At 32.5% G+C, this 18,254-nt stretch overlaps 1 protein-coding gene across 1 annotated transcript in view; it reads right to left on the bottom strand.

The window, feature by feature from the left end:
• The window catches only part of LOC139490978 (uncharacterized), an 81,402-nt gene extending 63,427 nt beyond the window's left edge, over positions 1–17,975 (bottom strand). The window contains exons 1-12 of the mRNA XM_071278163.1: positions 17,380–17,975; positions 12,458–12,635; positions 11,986–12,112; positions 11,329–11,399; positions 9,978–10,088; positions 9,196–9,354; positions 7,761–7,938; positions 7,124–7,276; positions 6,649–6,800; positions 5,893–6,033; positions 5,427–5,558; positions 184–304 (exon numbers count right to left, since the gene is read on the bottom strand). Coding sequence (XP_071134264.1) covers positions 184–304; positions 5,427–5,558; positions 5,893–6,033; positions 6,649–6,800; positions 7,124–7,276; positions 7,761–7,938; positions 9,196–9,354; positions 9,978–10,088; positions 11,329–11,399; positions 11,986–12,112; positions 12,458–12,635; positions 17,380–17,969 — 2,113 coding nt within the window. The 5' untranslated portion in view covers positions 17,970–17,975. The remainder of the gene's footprint in view (positions 1–183; positions 305–5,426; positions 5,559–5,892; positions 6,034–6,648; positions 6,801–7,123; positions 7,277–7,760; positions 7,939–9,195; positions 9,355–9,977; positions 10,089–11,328; positions 11,400–11,985; positions 12,113–12,457; positions 12,636–17,379) is intronic.
• Between the last annotated feature and the right edge of the window lie 279 nt (positions 17,976–18,254).

The following is an 18,254-nucleotide window of genomic DNA, read 5'->3' as shown; positions in this document are numbered from 1 at the left end:
CTTACGTACATAGTGTAAGCAGGATATGGGAATATGACAAAACAGTAAGCGGGATCTGGGATCAGAACCCCCCAATGAGACCCCCTTTGAATATCTCTCTGGTATCTTTCACCTCTCTTCTACTAACATATTATGTATTTTACTAACATATTATGTATTTTACTAACATATTATGTATTTTACCTGCATTCTTTGAGAATAATCTAGCATTTCTGTAGTGTTGATAGAAAGGGTAGCTTCTATTTTTGTTATTCTGCTCATACTCCAAACTTTTCACAGGATTAGAATAAACACTTGGGGCAAACTACAAAATATATAGTAAATGATACTTTCTAACCAAGGTTTTCAACATATCAAATTTACTACTGGTTAAAGTTTTAATACATTGTGCATACATTTTAATCAAATAATACTTATAAAATAAATCAAAATCTACATAGAACACAAGTACAATCAGCTGTTTAAGGGCATATCCAACAGTTTATTTCTGACGGTGAGAATCTTTTCCCTTTAAGATATTTTATTCTTCAATTGACAGAGAATCAAATTTTGCCAAAAAAAATATATGTTGTCGATTTCGTTTTTGCAAAAAATGCTGCTGAAAATTGAACATTTTTGCAATTTTGGAGCAAAAACGGTTTTTTATTTAAAAAAATTAAATATGATTTTTTAATCAACATATACTTATATAATTGGGCTCAAACTGAAGCAAAATAATTCAAGATAGTAAGAAAAATCTAACTTTACCCTTTAAAGCATTAATTCTTACTCATATAAAGCCAAAAACGTTATGGTGGACCCAAACAACGGCAAGAAATGAACATTTGAAATGTAAATTTTTGATTTTTTTAAATATTTCTAACGGTGTCGATTTGGCCAAAGTAAGATATGTTATTCTTTGAAAAAAATGGAACGTCATAACGTTTTGAAAAATATTTGTCACCATACTCGTTTTTGAAGAAAATTGAGAAATAAAATATTGTTTACTCAATCCCTCCCGTAAGCCTCACAAATTGCGCCAAAAATTAAGACGTTTTCCGAAAATAACGTTATATTTCCCCGCTAATATTTCAAAGGCAGTGCGACGGTGTGGCAGACAAATGTATTTACACTGTGACTTTGTAGGGTAGTTGTCTCGATAGCACTCATATCGTATCTTCTTATTTATAATGGACCAGTATCTGGACGAGATAACAATTCAGTTAGTTTTACTATTGTGTTCGTCAAAATTGTGAAACCCGGGTGTGAAACATGCAAACCATGGAATTACAAACTATTAAAATAGTCCCTCTTGTATCTTTCATCCCTCTTTTGAAAAAAACAAAAGTATTACACGTTAGAAATCCGTTTCTGTGTCTCGGTCTATAGTACAAAGCAGGGTTAGTTTTCATATTATATTTCCATTTGATTTTTTTGTTCTGAATATTCATTTAGTATGCCACTTGACGTCCGTCATCCATAATCATTATTTATTTTACCGTTACTTTACAATGAAGCGTTTTGCTTATACTGATTTATATTACACCGTCTATAATTTCACATATCGAAATTAACAAAGAGCACGTGAAATTTTGCAACCAAACACTTGTCTAAAAAATCACTGACTCCGTATTATTTATTCATTTTGCAGTTTAGGGCTTTTTATTCTTTAAAGGCTTCTAGCTATAAAAAAAATCTGTATGTTGACTCTTAGTGTTTTGAATTATATGGGTCGTTGGGTTGCTGTCGTATTAATGTATACCTTTAAAATCTTTTTCTAAACAAAAGGATTGATTTGGGTATGGAAATATTCACATCTCTGGACTTCTCCCGTCCGACAGTATATCTTTGCTAAAATTTGGTGCGGCCGTTTCGCTGCTCGGATGTATAAATTTGCAGCCTCGTTTAGTCGAAATAAAAATGCCGAATATCCGATGCATAGTGCAGTGAGAGTTTCGCGCTATCTATACGTTAAAAGGATATCTAAATAAATGATTGAAACTTCGTCAGAATTATCTCCCCATTACGCCAGTTCATTTCACAAATCGTAGAAATGGAAGCCATTGCAGGGATGACTCGCTACCAATTTTGCTCAAGGAAATCGATAAATTTATCCACATTGCACCATTACGATCCTTATACGTCAGTTGTATTTAAAAAGACAAATGTATCAACTAGCTAATGAGCATCAGTTAATGATCTTGTCTGCAGTGATTCAACTTAAAACTATTGTCTGATCGGTTGTCAGGTGGAATTTTCGAAAATTCATAAACATTTAAAAAAAATCTAATTAAAAATTTCGTGTAAGGGCAGACTAGATTTTTTTTAGTGTATAAAGACTATAAACTCTAGTTTTCACACACAAAAATTTTTATTTGTTCAAAGATATGCATTTTCATCATCCAACTTGAAAGACTGTCGTCAAGTACTTTCAGTAAAAAAATAGCTATTCGAACACACCTTCTCTGTTTTTGTGACTCATTAGATAGGTATTTCACTTGACCCATATATTTCATCTAATAGTATTGTTATTTTTTTGTGTTATAAAGTCAATTTGTAGCTTTGATATATAAAAATAATAGAATCTTAAGCGAGACGATGTATGAAATAATCTTACTTTGGATGATATCAAGACAAAATATTCAACTCAAACACGCCCTAACATAAAAAGGTGCACTCGATTTTCTCTTTTCGATACAATTGTTACCCATTTTTTGGAATTTTTTCTTGAGTCACATAATGGAAGGACAGACACAAAAAATTTTGAACTAATAGATTGGTATGTTTTCCGTCCGTGGGAATGTTTTCAAAAAAATCGGAGGTTATGCATTTTCTTCATCCAACATGAAAGATACCCATGTCGTCGACTTGGAATCTAATTGTTCTGCTTAACTATGTACTAGATAAATTGAAAACTTATGCAAATGGTGTTTTAAAAATAAAACACCTCGTAATTGAAAAGAAAATTGTAATTGTGTTTGTTTCTATTAACTTTTAAAATTTTGTCACTATAGTAAACAATACAGTACACATATATCGCCTTCTCTAACAAAGAGCTTCGATTCTTTTGTTCTATTTCAACCGGGTTTCCGACTGTGAAGGGATATACGAACTTCGAATAAAATCTCTAAACAACAACAAAGGTTACATGAATCTTCAAATAAGTCACATTGCTGATTTTAACACATCTGTTGCGCCTTTTGCAGTTGTAGATGAAAAAAAACCCCTTTATTTAACAAAAGAGATCACGGTAAAACAATAAATTGAGAATAATCGAAAGGGCCGAATAGCGAGCCTGACTGCCGTTGTTTTACGCTTCAATATATGAGTTATTGCATATACACAATGGAGATTGTTTTCTGTTCTACTGCCCTCGACCTAGTTTGGCTGCGTACAATGTAACCACTGATGGTTGACAACTATTTTATTATTAATTATTCAAACAAATAAATTGAAGAAAAAAATGCGGAAAGAAAGTCTAAAATTTTCGTTTAAAATAAAATATAAATAAAAATAAAATACCAAAACTGAAAAACTGTTTGAGACAATTATCAGTTGAGAACTTATGATTATGCATCACTATATGAAACTGATAAATTGATTGCTCCCGTGCTCCAGTGGCAAATACATCACGCATATTTACGACGTGGCGAAAGTGGATCTGAAGTAATTCATTGATACATTATCATGATAAAGAGTTTGCTAGCGGTAAAACGTATGCCGTACTAGAATAAAGTTGAATAAGATCAAAATTTTGGCCCCCCACCCCCTTCTCCAATTTTGAATTATGGTATTTCGATGGCTGTTTTTTTTCCCCTATCCTATTATGGACCCGCTGATTTTGTAAGGGGGTGTCTTATAAGTCAAGAACTACATGAAGACCTACACCGTTTTTTTTTGTTTGCTAAATTATATTTGTTTCCTCATACACCTTAAACACCAAAATCGTCAGATATTTTCTACTTGTATGTCAGTGTATATATTACAATGTTTTCCTATTTCAGTTTTTTTTTTAATTTTTTTATTACAGTGTCATCTTTTGTTTTACATTGTTAACGAGTTAAAGGTCGTATTCATATAAAGAGCTACTGTACATTAGTAGCACTTCAACGCAAAGCTAGATGCATGATGAATGTTAGTTTACACCGTAGTTTATTTTTCTCAAGAAACCTTTTTTTTCATCTTTCTCAAGTAAAACCAAACTTTGAGTTTTCTATTCTGAATGACCAAATCTCGGAAAAGTTTGGTAAAGAATTAATTATAATTTGCATTCTAATGCAATAATAAATCATTCCGCATTGGTTCTCGTTGATTCCTACTGCATGCATTGAAGATAATTTCAATAAAACTGAAACTTAAGTGAGTATGGTCTATAATGATCAAGATAATTGCAGTTCTTTATGATAGACGAAGAGGACAAAAATATTTTGAGATTTCAAAGATTTGAGTTCTATTTTCTGTTAATATTCTGTATGAGTTTTTTGCCGATTCCAGCCGTGCCCTTTCCTTTGATGAAAGAACCCTCCCTTTCCAGACGGCCATAGCAATTCCAATGGTGATTCCGTTATGACGTCGTTGAAACAACGTTAAATTACGGGAAACAATAGACGACGTTTACGTTTGTTATTACCTCCCCTGAAACTGTTGGATATGCCCTTAAGTATTTCAACTTTCTACTGTGGATACATTATTATTTGCTGGACACCAATTTTATTGGATTTCACATTACAGGTGAACAACAAATTAAATGCGTAAGGAATAACAAATTTTTCTTTAGTCTTGAATGCAGACTTTGGCAAAACCACTCAATAAAATATAAAAAAAAAGATGAGTTTTCCTTACTCCACGAAAATTGGTATCCATGAAATAAATGAATCCACAGTTTGCAGGAACATTATTTGAGGACCTGCAAATTTAATTTACCAGTACATATGTCGCACCTGGCCTTGCGGTCATAAAACTTTCAAGCACGATTTTTGTACTCAGACTCGAAAATCAACCAATCAAAATACTGGATTTGGTGTTTCGAGCATGATTTTTGTGCTCTGAGCACTGAGCAAAGTTTTATGACTTCAACCCCTGACACAATTTACCAGAGCTTAGAGTTGCTTCTACATATTTTATGGGTTTCAAAAAAAATAATAAGACACTATAAATATAGGATGAAACACAGTTAGTCATATGGCTTTTTATTTATATATCCAGCAATCATGTGGGCAATCAACCATCATGAGTTTCTTTGCAAGACATGCATGTTGAAGTACCCTAGCTACTAAAATGCAATACAAAAAAAATGTGTAAACTATTGTTTCAGATTGACTTTACCCCTGTTACAATAGGGGTGAGTACATAATTATTTATCCATAACTTCCCCCATTACCATAGGAATTAGCTATTTATCCATAACTTCCCCCATTACCATAGGAATTAGATCAATATTGTCTTACCTTGACCGTAGCATTATTTTTTAAGACTACGCTGTTATCTCTAGTGCAAAAGCCAGCTATATTCAGTGTGTCATTATCATAAAGATCCATACGATGATATATAAAACTTGGGAATTCTCCTTTTTCAATATCCTGAAAAATAGAATGCTTAAATTAACTTTTTAACATGTGTAGCATAAATTTGCCTTTTTTACAGAAAATGCTTGAGCCAATTTACATTTACAAGATTTTAATCAAAATACTTAAAAAAATAAACATAAAGAGCTAAAAGCCAAATTAAATAATAGACATGTCCTTCAATGCAGTGGAACTTCTCTGAAAACTATGGAAATGCTTGAATTCCTAATCTTTTTATATGATACATAGTCCAATAAACATTTGAAGAGAAATTACATTCAAAAAGTAAATCAAAAGTTTTACCCCCAAAAAAATTGTACTAGAAAATGTTTGATCTACAGAAAATTACCTCATCTGCCCTCAACTCTTCCATGTCCTCATCAAATATCACCAAGACAATGGAATAATTTCCATGGAAACCCAGAATAGGGGTATAGTAATATGTAGCAGGTTTTGTTCCTTGAACGTCTGGTGTTTTACAGAATGTAGCCTACAATAAATCAACAGAAATATTTACTGTCTGCTGAAACAGCATGTTTTACTTAATCATGTGAAAAAGTATTTTAATATGTTGCTTTGTATTTCAATAGTCCATTTTTACATTAATTTTGCAAGTGAAGACTGAAATTATTTCATTCCAACTGACCATGATTGAAAATAAATAAATCCACAGTATTTTACAACTTTTCCATCTTGTCTTTATATCTAAACATGATTTCAGATGTTCAGTTACAAAATGATTCTTGTCATCTAATCTGGAACCAGTCCTTGCCCTTGACAGAGCAGTTGGATCACAAAGTTGCAAAACTTTTTAACTGAAAATTTCTAAAACTTAATTGAATTCTGATAGGACTATTGTTGTTGTACACAAATGTTAAGCTTCAAGTGTAACATGTAACATGGTCTATTTAAATAATGTAAATTCAAACTATATTGCTGTTTTTTATTAATGCAAAATTATGGATGAGTATTGCAATAAAATGAACCCATATATTGATATTCTTAAGCAGTTTTAACTGAAATTGCAATAATTAAACTTGTATCATGTCAATTCTTCACAAATTGCAATAATAAATGCATGCAATCATTTCTTAATTACCAGTACCAGTTTTGAGTAGAAATGTCCTGGTAAACCATTGGTTATGTTGAATACAGCTTCATTACTTAATACTGGTTCTATCTGGTCAATATCGTAGAATCTGGGCTGCTCAATCTGCTGCTGAGGATTGGGCATATAGGGATGTACCAAAATTTTTCCTGTATTAAGAAGTATCTTATATATATTGACAGTGTTTTCCATTGGAATAATTAGTACTGCACCCATATGTCTGTCATAGTAAAAGGATAAATCTTAATAAGAGTCACTAATGCAATTGATTTTTACCAATATTTCCTTGTGTTATAGAAAAGTAAATTGCTGCAAACTTTTTCAACACAGAAAACAAAATTCTACTTTAGTCTATAATATGTCATAGTTATTTTTCACTTGTTAAATGTTGTCTATATATTTTTTTCAATAATAATTTTCAAATTTGTGTTATTAGGTGGTGTATTATTATGAACTACATTTGTATACATACCATTGTTTCCAACAACAAAACCATAACCATGTTGACCTTGTCTAAAATGTACCACTTCATAAAACATAAGTAACAGAGAGAGATCAATTCCTGCTACTCCAAAGAAATTACCTCCCTTTTCCAGTGTGGGAATACCTAGTGTGGTGACCAGACCTGGAAAACATTAATCAGGTGTAATATAAAAATACCTAAGCCAGCTACAGGTACCGTCCTAAAATTCCCATAAGGTTTGACAGTTTAATGTTACACTTTATATAAATGTTGTATCAAAATCAGTGATTCTTCCAACTGCATAACCTTTATTTCAATCAAGGATGGAAAACTGAGGTTACCATCAATTAACCATATTCATCTTTTTTTCATTTTCAGTTCCATTGAGGGTGCTATCTTCTGTTTTAAATAAAATTTACAGAAAATTAACAATAATGTTTTATATCAACAAAAAAGGGCCTAATCTTGTAATGCTCTCAGTGGGAAAGTACACTAGCACAGACTAACTTTTCTTCTACATAAGACTTATCAGTGAATAATAGATCTATACTAGTTATTCAAAATCAAAATTCTTGTCTCCTGGTAGGAATTCCTAGTGTAGTACTTAACTTAACCATAAGTAGCATACTGGTACATAGATCTTTACCTAATTTATCTTCTATATGTGGTAAACTTATACTGTAATCTGTATGTTGTGACATTGGGAACTTTGTATAATAACTTCCCATTACATTTCTCAGTTGTTCTGTGTCAACATCTGGTAAAATGGTCAGGTTTCCCACAGGACCTATAGGCTTAGAAGTGTCTGGTAGGTTGGAAAGTTGCTGTAATAATAAACAAACTTATACATTGGTCCAATCAATAAATTCCTTAACGTAACCTGGTGTTCATGCCTTACCCTCAAGTTCTATTTCAGACAAGTATGCAGTGTTCAATTCAATCCTGCCAAAAATTATTTATATAAGACAAGAATGTGTCTATAGCACACGGATGCCCCACTAGCAATATCATTTTCATTGCACTATGAAATTAGGGTCAAAACTCTAACTTGGCATTTCAATTAGAAAGATAAATTTCATATGAAATTTGTGTACCAAGTTTCCAGTTGATTAGACATCAACTTCATCAAAAACTACCTTTACCAAAAACTTAAACCAAAAACTTAAATCTAAAGAGACAGAAGAATGAATGAACGAACGAAGGAACGGACAAATGAACTAACGGACTAACATATACGAATAGATTGAAAATGATAATGCCCTAAGTGGGGCATAAAAACACTATGACTATGTAAAAAAATGTTAACCTAAGAACTTTCCATAATCCTATTGCTAAAAAAAACAAAACAAAACTATACATTTTTTTTTAGTTTATTCTGACAGTTTATACATGTACTACATCTTATTTTCCCAAGATCAATTATGTATCAAACTGAAATGATCAATTGCCAATTACCGATTTGATTCTGTTATTACACACTTTTTAAACAAATTACTTCCCTTTGTCAATCTTAGACTGGTTCTATACCGGACAATATTGGCTTTTACCAATGCAAAGTATGATGAATTGAAAATGATGTATCAGCGGTTTAACTAATTTTTCATGAAAAATAATTTCTGATGTTGTAAGTATTTAGCTGAACAACAAATAAATGTAATTTAAAGATTTCAAAACCTTATAGATTACTCACATTACTACAGGTAAATTTGCTTTTTCTGCTAGCTCTCCATTTTTAACAAAAATTAATGTCCCTCATACGGGAGACAACTTAAAAAAGGTCTCTAATTACAGGGTCAATTACGGGAATTGGCAAATGGACTATTAGGTAACAAAACGAAATACTAGCAAAAATTGAAATTTGAATGTGTAAAGTTTATTATTTTTGTTTCAGATTTCTTTTCAACAGCATGAGTTTTATTAACTTTTATCTTCTTGCTCATCATATAATGTGGGGAAATATAACCCAGAAAACATTTAGGGTTCTGATTGAATAGGGTATCATTTTATTCTCTTTCTTTTTTCCTCTGTTTTTTTTTTAAATAAAGCAATCATCTCACAAGTCCTACTTTAAACATACATACTGGCCATTGTAGTTGTTTGCCGCCTGCTATACCAAACATGGAAGACATATTCTGGTTGTTTTGGTCAGCAATCATCAGTAGTAAATCTGTTTTTCTTTGGGACTTGGAATTCAATATCTCTTTTCCAAATCCATACACAAAAATTTTGATAGTGTTGTTCTGAAATATACAATATTTAAGATCAGAAAAAAAAATGTTTTCTACAAAGTAAATTACATATACACTTGTTTGTTCTTTTTATTTGTTCTTTTTATTTCTCTATGATTTGCTTTCGTTTCACTTTAATGATTTTATTTTTGGTGGTGCATAAGCAAATGCAACAATAAATGGATATCAAAGTTTAACCAAGAGAAAAATACATAAGAGAAAGAAATAATGCCTTATTACAACAGAGTTCCATACCTCTGGGAGTCTATTGTTACCATTAATTTCAGTTTGCCTCCAACAAATAATAATATGCAAATATATAGACTGTTAAAAAAACAAACATTTTCCATGTAATTTCATGGTTAGCAATTCAACTGTATAAAAGAATGATTTTCTCGAAAATGCAGTGTACACATGAAAGACAGACAAGCTTCTTGTAATTACCTAAATTTAATCCAGTCTTTTTTCCAAAATCTAAATGAGTAAACACTGTCATTCTGGTTTTTTTTTATTGTTTTGTCATAAATCAGGACGTTAATGTTTCATAGTTAAATTTGTTAAACATTTTTATAACCTTTTCGGCTGATTTTGCTATACTTGTGCAAAAATAAAGTGTATTATCATATCTATATTACCACACTGTCCTGTCCTTGAACGATCTCTTCTAAAATACTGTTTATGTTAGATTCTGATGGAGTTCCATCTGTTAAAAAGAGAATCATGTCTAGGGAGTTCTCAAACTGTTCCTGTAATGGAGAGATTATGAGTACTGTGGTCCTGTAATGGAGAGATTATGAGTATTGTGGTCCTGTAATGGAGAGATTATGAGTACTGTGGTCCTGTAATGGAGAGATTATGAGTACTGTGGTCCTGTAATAGATTATGAGTACTGTGGTCCTGTAATGGAGAGATTATGAGTACTGTGGTCCTGTAATAGATTATGAGTACTGTGGTCCTGTAATGGAGAGATTATGAGTACTGTGGTCCTGTAATGGAGAGATTATGAGTACTGTGGTCCTGTAATGGAGAGATTATGAGTACTGTGGTCCTGTAATGGAGAGATTATGAGTACCGTGGATTCATTTTTTTCTGGGTACCAATATTTGTTGAATAAAATGTATTTTCATGGATATTTGATTTTGAGATTTTGCCCAAGTTTGCATACTAGCCTATAGCAATTCACTAAACATTGAAAATTGTGTTTCAATTATAGCTATACATACAACATCCACCAAAATAAGTATCTTACAAATATCAATGAATCAAAAAAGAGTGATCTGAAGCCAGGATGTAATTAAAGGTAAAATTTACATTTAATGTGTAATCCTCCAAAAGCACGGCAAAAGCATGTTTTTATGGGTTTTTTATTTGGCAGTGTTAGTGTTTTATTTGAAGGGTTTTTAACCATTAAGGATTACCGGCAAACAAAACATGTATTAACAGGAATTTTCAACACCAAATGTGTTCATCCATCCTTTCGGGGAAATATGTATGTCTACTTTGTGTTTTTGTTAGAAGTTTTTCTCTAATGAGTTAAGCCATTTTCAACTAATTATTAAAGTTTGTTCTTATGTTGCACTGCCTGTAGTTCAGTGGTTCTAGTTGGTACATGATCGCCACATTTGGTTTTGTAAACTGTTTTGCTATAAATTAGGCTGTTTGTTTCCTCGATTGAATTGCTTCATATTTTCATGTCAAGGCCTTTTATAACCATACATTATGGTGTTTTCTCATTGTTGAAGGCTTTACAGTTGCCTATAATTGCTGACATCCTCTTCATTTGAACTTTGGTGAATAGTTGTCTTGTTGGCAGTCGTTATTTTTATAATGACTGACGAAGTTCTCACTTTATCTTTACTAAGATACATTTTTCATGGCTTGACCCATTAACTCATGATTATACTGTCTAGTAGTATTTGAGTGAATTTGCCTCTTGTACATCTACTCTACATCTATCATCATTTCTAGTGTTATGTATCTACATACTGGTGTCTGTTGTTTTGCTTCTCTCAACAGTCTAAAAGCTGATCTGAATGCTTTTCCATAGTAAGTGTCCTCTGAAAGAAATTTAAAAAAAAACTTTAATGAAGATATTGTTAACCACAAAAAACAAGTGTACACATCATCATAAATTGCCTTAAATAGCTTAAAACAATTCAAATATTTAAAAAAAAACAATCAACCGCTAATTATCTGAAATTTGGCTTAAGTGTTTTTTCATACACTATAGTAGCAAGAGTTGTTTCTTTACAGTGAAAGTAAAAATTTGACAAGTTTAGTACAAAAATGTACTGAAAACTAACTTCTACACAACACACAAAATACACCCCATCAATGTGGAGGTCAATAAAAAGTTCAACAGTTTTGTTCATGGGTATCAACCTATGAGCTTCTCATTGGAGACTCTACTCTATCATTTGTAACAGGATCTGTAGTTCCATAGGTTATATATCTCTCCAAAAGAGATGTGGCTTGTGAAACAGCTGTATTACAAAGTGCAACCTAAAAGCTTTTTGTTAGAGACTACTTCATCATTTATAACGGATCTATAGTTTTATAGATATTATTTCAATATATATCAGATTAATGCCACTATGTCAGTCTTTTTAGAAACTTGTTTTTAAAATAATAATTTCTACTTACTCTTTGGTTTAATACTATCAATAAACTGATGAATGATTTTCTTATTCTCTACTGTAGCTCTGGCTATTTTGCTGCCAAGACAACCAGATGGACTCCTTGGTTCATTACTGAAAGCTACCACACCAACCTGTTATAAATCATAAAATCATAAGGCACACACAGTCCCCAGAATTTCTAACAAACAATGTATGAAAACTGTATAAAAAAGGGACTTTATCTTTGACAACTTTAAGGAATTCATCATTTCATGACTTAAACTTAACAAGCTTCTCACAGATATTTTGATTGGAAATTTAAAAATAAAATTCTAAATATATGTTCTTTTTATAGATTTTGGTCAGGTTTCACTGTATTAGAATTCTATAAATACAGACTTAATGTCTCATTTGCAATCCTACCACATCTTCTTTTTTATATTTAATGTCATTAACTTCTCTCAAAAGGAATCCTTATTCCCAATTCATCAACTTACATGGTCTGTGGGACTGAAAGTTTCCAGTACCGTTCTTGCTGCATCTTTTGCAATATCAACTCTGAGTGTGGTATTTGGATGTTTAAATCCTCCATTAGGAATTGACATTGAACCACTCTCATCCACAACAATGACAACATTCTTCTTCTTTGGGGATGCTGTGAACACATACCAATCTCTAAATACACAAAAATATAAAAAATATACTATTCTGACTTCGGACTCTGACTTATTTTAACTTGAGTTTTACTTTGCGTATTGCTGTGGTTTTTTTTTCTTCATTTACTAGAGGTATTATAAGAGGAGGATTGAGATCTCAAAAACATGTTTAACCTAGCTACATGTTTGCGTCTGTCCAGAGTCAGGAGCATGATTTTTAATTTTAGTTTCTTCTGTACATTTCTGAATTTATTATGAAGTCCTTTATCTGATTGAACTAGTACATATGTAGATCTTTTTGTTTAGGGGACAGCTGAAGTAAGTCTCTGGTGCTGGATTTTCTAGCTGTATTATGAAGACCAATTTGATGGTTTTCAGCTGTGTTCTGCTCTTTGTCAGGTTGTTGTCTCTCACACATTCCTCATTTCCAGTCTCAATTATATTCTATATGTAACAAATTGTAAAGGTAATACATAATATGTGTATCTATACTATTAAACGAGAAGACCTCATTTTGTGTGTCGCTTCTCTTCCTTCCACAATAAATCAATTATCTGTGTCCTATAGGTAACATGCATAGTCGCATTTGTCATCCATTCTTATGATTATTCAGATTGAGTTATTTTGGGAGAAAAACGACAAAAAAGGAGTCCGGATATGATTCCGTCATCAGACTGTTATTTAGTCATAGATAAGACTTCCGGTTTGAAACATGCACAAATACAACCAATCGTATGATAGATAACAAAAATGAAAAATAGATAAGCCAATCAGAGCGTTCTCCATATCATGGTGTTTAGATCGCAAGAACCACAAATATTATACCTCCTTAGAGAGGACAATTATTTTTCGCATTTATCTACATGTAAACTACGATTATACTACTTTAAAATATAGAGACTCTCTGTATTCTGTCTACTGTTTTTTTTTAAATGTTTACTATTTAAGGGGACATACCAGTCGCATATATATTAAAATAAGAAAAACATGTGACACAAGTACAACTAATCGTAGAGCGTTCTCCATATCATGGTGTTTAGATCGCAAGAATCACAACTATTATACCTCCTTAGAGAGGACAAATATTTTTCGCCTTAATCTACATGTAAACTACGATTATACTACTTTAATGTATAGAGACTCTCTGTATTCTGTAAGGGAATTTCTATGTTAGTATAGAAAGTCCCTGATTCTGTTTACTGTTTTCTTTGAAATGTTTACTATTTAAGGGGTCATACCACTTGCATATATATTAAAATAAGTAAAACATGCTCAACTTCATCCTTACGGGATCCGGGAATATATATTTTTCGATTTCAGGATATGAATTTCTTTAAATTCTGCATCTCGGGATTTCATGGTTTTAAGCCCGGGATTTCGGGATCAGGACCCTTCCGACAACCCTTCAAATTAGCCTTAGTTGGTATTAGTCATTTATACATGATTCAAATCCTACCATTGGCATGTTAATAAGGCTCTCAAAGAAAAAAGCACTGATGAATTGTCATAGAAGCATATTTTTTAGACTAATAATGGTCTATATATAAGCAGTTACATTTATTTCATGTTTGAAACAGTGCAAATTTTTAATTTGATTTGACTTATACCAAAAGAAGCATTGTAGCAAAGGAGAAGAATAATTGTGGTCGTAGGCTAGAATAAAAAACGAATATAATTGAACTTAACAGAAAGGAAACAAATATCGGACTTTGGAAAAAGGGAGAGGGCTTTTGATACCTTTTATGTAATGCTCCATACATAATACCTTTTACAAAACATCATCCTACAACAGTTCACAAGCTGTATATGCCCGCAAATCGAGGGTGTGTTCTAGTATGTATTATTATAAGAGGATTAATATACACATGTGCAATGAAAGCAAAAAGGGTTTAAAGATTTAAACTTTAAGGGCACATGGGAATAATCTTAAACAGAGTTCACACCCTGAAATGCCTTGCCTTCTTTACTAACCATTGATATTATGTTGATAGTCCTAAATATAAAGCTTTACTACAACTATCACATTAATAACTCAACAGGATCAAAGAAAATGAGGTCAAGGTCACATTAACCGAATAAGAAATACATGTGCACCTACAATCATTCAATACACTAAATATAGTTGACTATTGCTTATAGTTTCTAAAAAACAGACTTAAACATGAAGAAAACTAAATATTGACCAATAAACCATGAAAATGAGGTTAAGGTCAGGTGAACCATGCCATGCAGACATGTACAGCTTACAATCCTTCCATACAACAAATATAGTTTACCAATTACTCATAGTTTAGGAAAAACAGACCAAAACACCACAAACTTACACTGAGCAATGAACCGGCGTGAAAATGCAGACCAGTCCCTGTCTGTCGTGGGAAATATGTGATCACATATCAGTGCTGGAAACAGTATATCTGTTCCTGATCAGTGTTATAAAAGTTCTGGCCACCAAAAACCCTCACTAAGACCTTTATACTTTCAACTTGTTGAACAGAAATTGTGCATGGCAAAATACCTTCAATAGATACCTTTGGGAAAAGGGACAGAAACAGCAATTTTCATCACAGTTTTGTTTGGTTTCATTCGTTTGAAATGTTATAAGATCTTTTAAGCTTTTCATTAATCATTTTGCTATTGATTAATTTATAGACTTTCTGTTTTGGATTTTCCTCGGAGTTCGGTATTATTTTTTTCTTTATTTATTTTTACATCTACAAACTTGTTTCTGTAAAAAAAAATATGCCTAGTATATGTTGTAAGTCGGCTGTTGAAGTAGTCTCAGGTTAGTTAACTTACATAGGCGGATCCAGAGGGCCCCCCCCCCCCTTTTCGTGGGAAAAATTTTGTTGATTATATAGGGAATCATTGAAGCATGACTGGAGCCCCCCCCCCCTTAGGTCAGTCAGCCCCCCCCCCCCCTAGGAAAAGTTCTGGATCCGCCACTGACTTACGTTTCAAGTATACGTAATGGAGGCAAGTTTTACAATTATACAAGAAGAATCAGATGAAGATTTCAATGCCGTTTTACGTGTGTACTTGGTGATAGGGATTTTTTTATCCCCCTTTTTTCCCCAAAAAAACGCTATTTTTTCTATTAATTTAGTTCATTATTTTCGTAATTTTTTCTTATAACACGAACGTGAGTATACTTCAAATAACTAATATTTACTATTAATTCCAAGTTTTCTAATCACAGCGGTTGTTGATATATTATACAGGGAGCATATATTTAGGTACTTTGAGATAGACCCCTTTTTTTCTAAATCCGTTTTTGTTTTGTTTTCTAGACTTATAGCTTCAATCATTTTAGAGTTTTTATTTGATCATACGAACAATACCGACATAAATATACTACAAATTGCTTGTGATTGGACAATTCTGGTTTTGTCTTTAGTTTTTCCTGGGACTATAGTATAATAGTCCCAGGGTTTTCTATCCTTTTCCTACCGTGTACTAAAAATAATCAGTGTCTATCGTAAAAAAAACAAAATAGATTTCAGTCATTTAATACCTTATTTGATAAAGTCCGACTTTTTCTTGCCATTTTTGTCATATGTACAGCCTAGGTGTTCAATTCATATAAACTGAATGGTGAACTCATTTGACTCCATCATGGGATATCTGGGACTAGTATAATAGTCGCCGAGATCATATGCTTTCCTTTTGTATGGAAAAAAACATCATACATGATACCTTCGTGTTGACGTCCAAAACAGAATGCGTTATCTTAAACTTTATCATGGACTGACCGTTTTTATTATGAAAAATGTAATAAAAGGTTATAATGATTTTGAAGAAAGGGTCATATGAGCACGATAAATCGAAGTTTTTCACTGCTAGAAATCAACATTTGAATTTATTTTCATTTTGAGTATGTATGCCTCCGTTATAATATACTGTTAAAAAGTTAATGTATCTGAAAAGTTAAAAAATAATCCACTATTTTCCTTAATTCATTTAAAAGAGGGACGAAAGATACCAAAGGGACAGTCAAACTCATAAATCTAAAATAAACTGACAACGCCATGGCTAAAAATGAAAAAGACAAACAGAAAAACAATAGTACACATGACACAACATAGAAAACTAAAGAATAAACAGCACGAACCCCACCAAAAACTAGGGGTGATCTCAGGTGCTCCGGAAGGGTAAGCAGATCCTGCTCCACATGTGGCACCCGTCGTGTTGCTTATGTGATTAAAAATCCGGTAAATAGTCTAATTCGGTAGGTCACATTCATGAAAGGGAAGGGGATTGTAGTTACGACGTAAGGAACATATCCGATATCATTTGTGAAACGGTTATTCCATAACGGTCAACCAACTCGTGATGGCGTCCGTAAAATTTACGAAGGGATGATTTCAACTTCACCATTTGGAACTCTTGGTTTAATAGCTTCCTTGTGAGCAGTAACCCTCTATCAAGAAAATCATGATATGAAATGCAAGCACGGGAATATCGTATCAATTGGGAGATATATACCCCGTATGCAGGTGCTGCTGGAATTAAATGTTGGTTTAATCTTTACCAAGAACTGTGAAACCGTGGAATGAAACAAAACAAATATATCGTTTTGCACTTGTTGAACCTTGTGTGATAATTGTCGTACGTATTGAAACTAACATTATTTTATATATCCGGCTTGGTCCTTGGCCAGTCCCTTCTTGTTTGACCAGGAACATATATTTATATCTCGTATGTTACCCTCGAATATAACGAACAGAATGGGGACATAACATCTAATTCTATTTTCATTGACTTACTGAAATCTATGGTCCTTTGTTTTTGTACTTGAACAAACAGATTGTCTCGGTTTCCATGGATATTGATGATAATTCCCGTCTAAATCTCCAAAATATTGCCACAACAAAAGAGGAGAATTGTCTAGGTTTTTCTGATAAAATGTATCTAGATCCAAAGATGATACAAGTGCGTTCGTGAAACACGTTTTGTATTCCTCAACTAGATTAAATCTAGCACTAAAACGGAGATTTTTTGAGATGCAACATTGAGCACTGTTTATATTTGTATTGCGTGTAACATTGATATAGTTCTGTTGAATAAAATCCCGGTTTCTTTTCAGAATATCGACTGCATTGTCAAGTCGGTCACTTATATTTCCAACAATGTTATGGAGAACAAGGAACGGGTCATATTCCTGCTTCACAAGCCGTGTTTTTTCTTCGTATATATTTTCAAGCGCTGAAATCTCCAAAGAGGCGTCCACGAGATTTTTCAATCGAGTTCCTATCTCGGCGCTTACTTTTTCTACTATACTAACATTATATGCACAACCAAAGACCTTTAGCAATGTAACTAGCACAGACAAAAATGTTGCAGTTGAAAACTTCATTTTCTTTTGAAGCCAGTACGGCTTATACATTTATAACTGCGTGCAAGTTTATAGAAATTCAATAAATTGTGTACACAACGAAACATACAAATAGGGAAACGTACAAATCTTAGAGTATTTTATTTGTGCAGGTAAGTGATTAAAATGGCCAGGTATGCCTAACAAATCGTGAAAAACAAACCAAAACATCCAACTTAATAAAGTGGATACATTGATATGCTATGAAAAACTAACAAGGATGGTTATTTTAACAGTTCAAATCTATAAAATCATGATTCATATCTA

Source organism: Mytilus edulis, chromosome 1 (assembly GCF_963676685.1).
Source record: "Mytilus edulis chromosome 1, xbMytEdul2.2, whole genome shotgun sequence".
NCBI classification, from domain to species: domain Eukaryota; kingdom Metazoa; phylum Mollusca; class Bivalvia; order Mytilida; family Mytilidae; genus Mytilus; species Mytilus edulis.
This window is presented reverse-complemented; position numbering and strand designations above follow the sequence as displayed.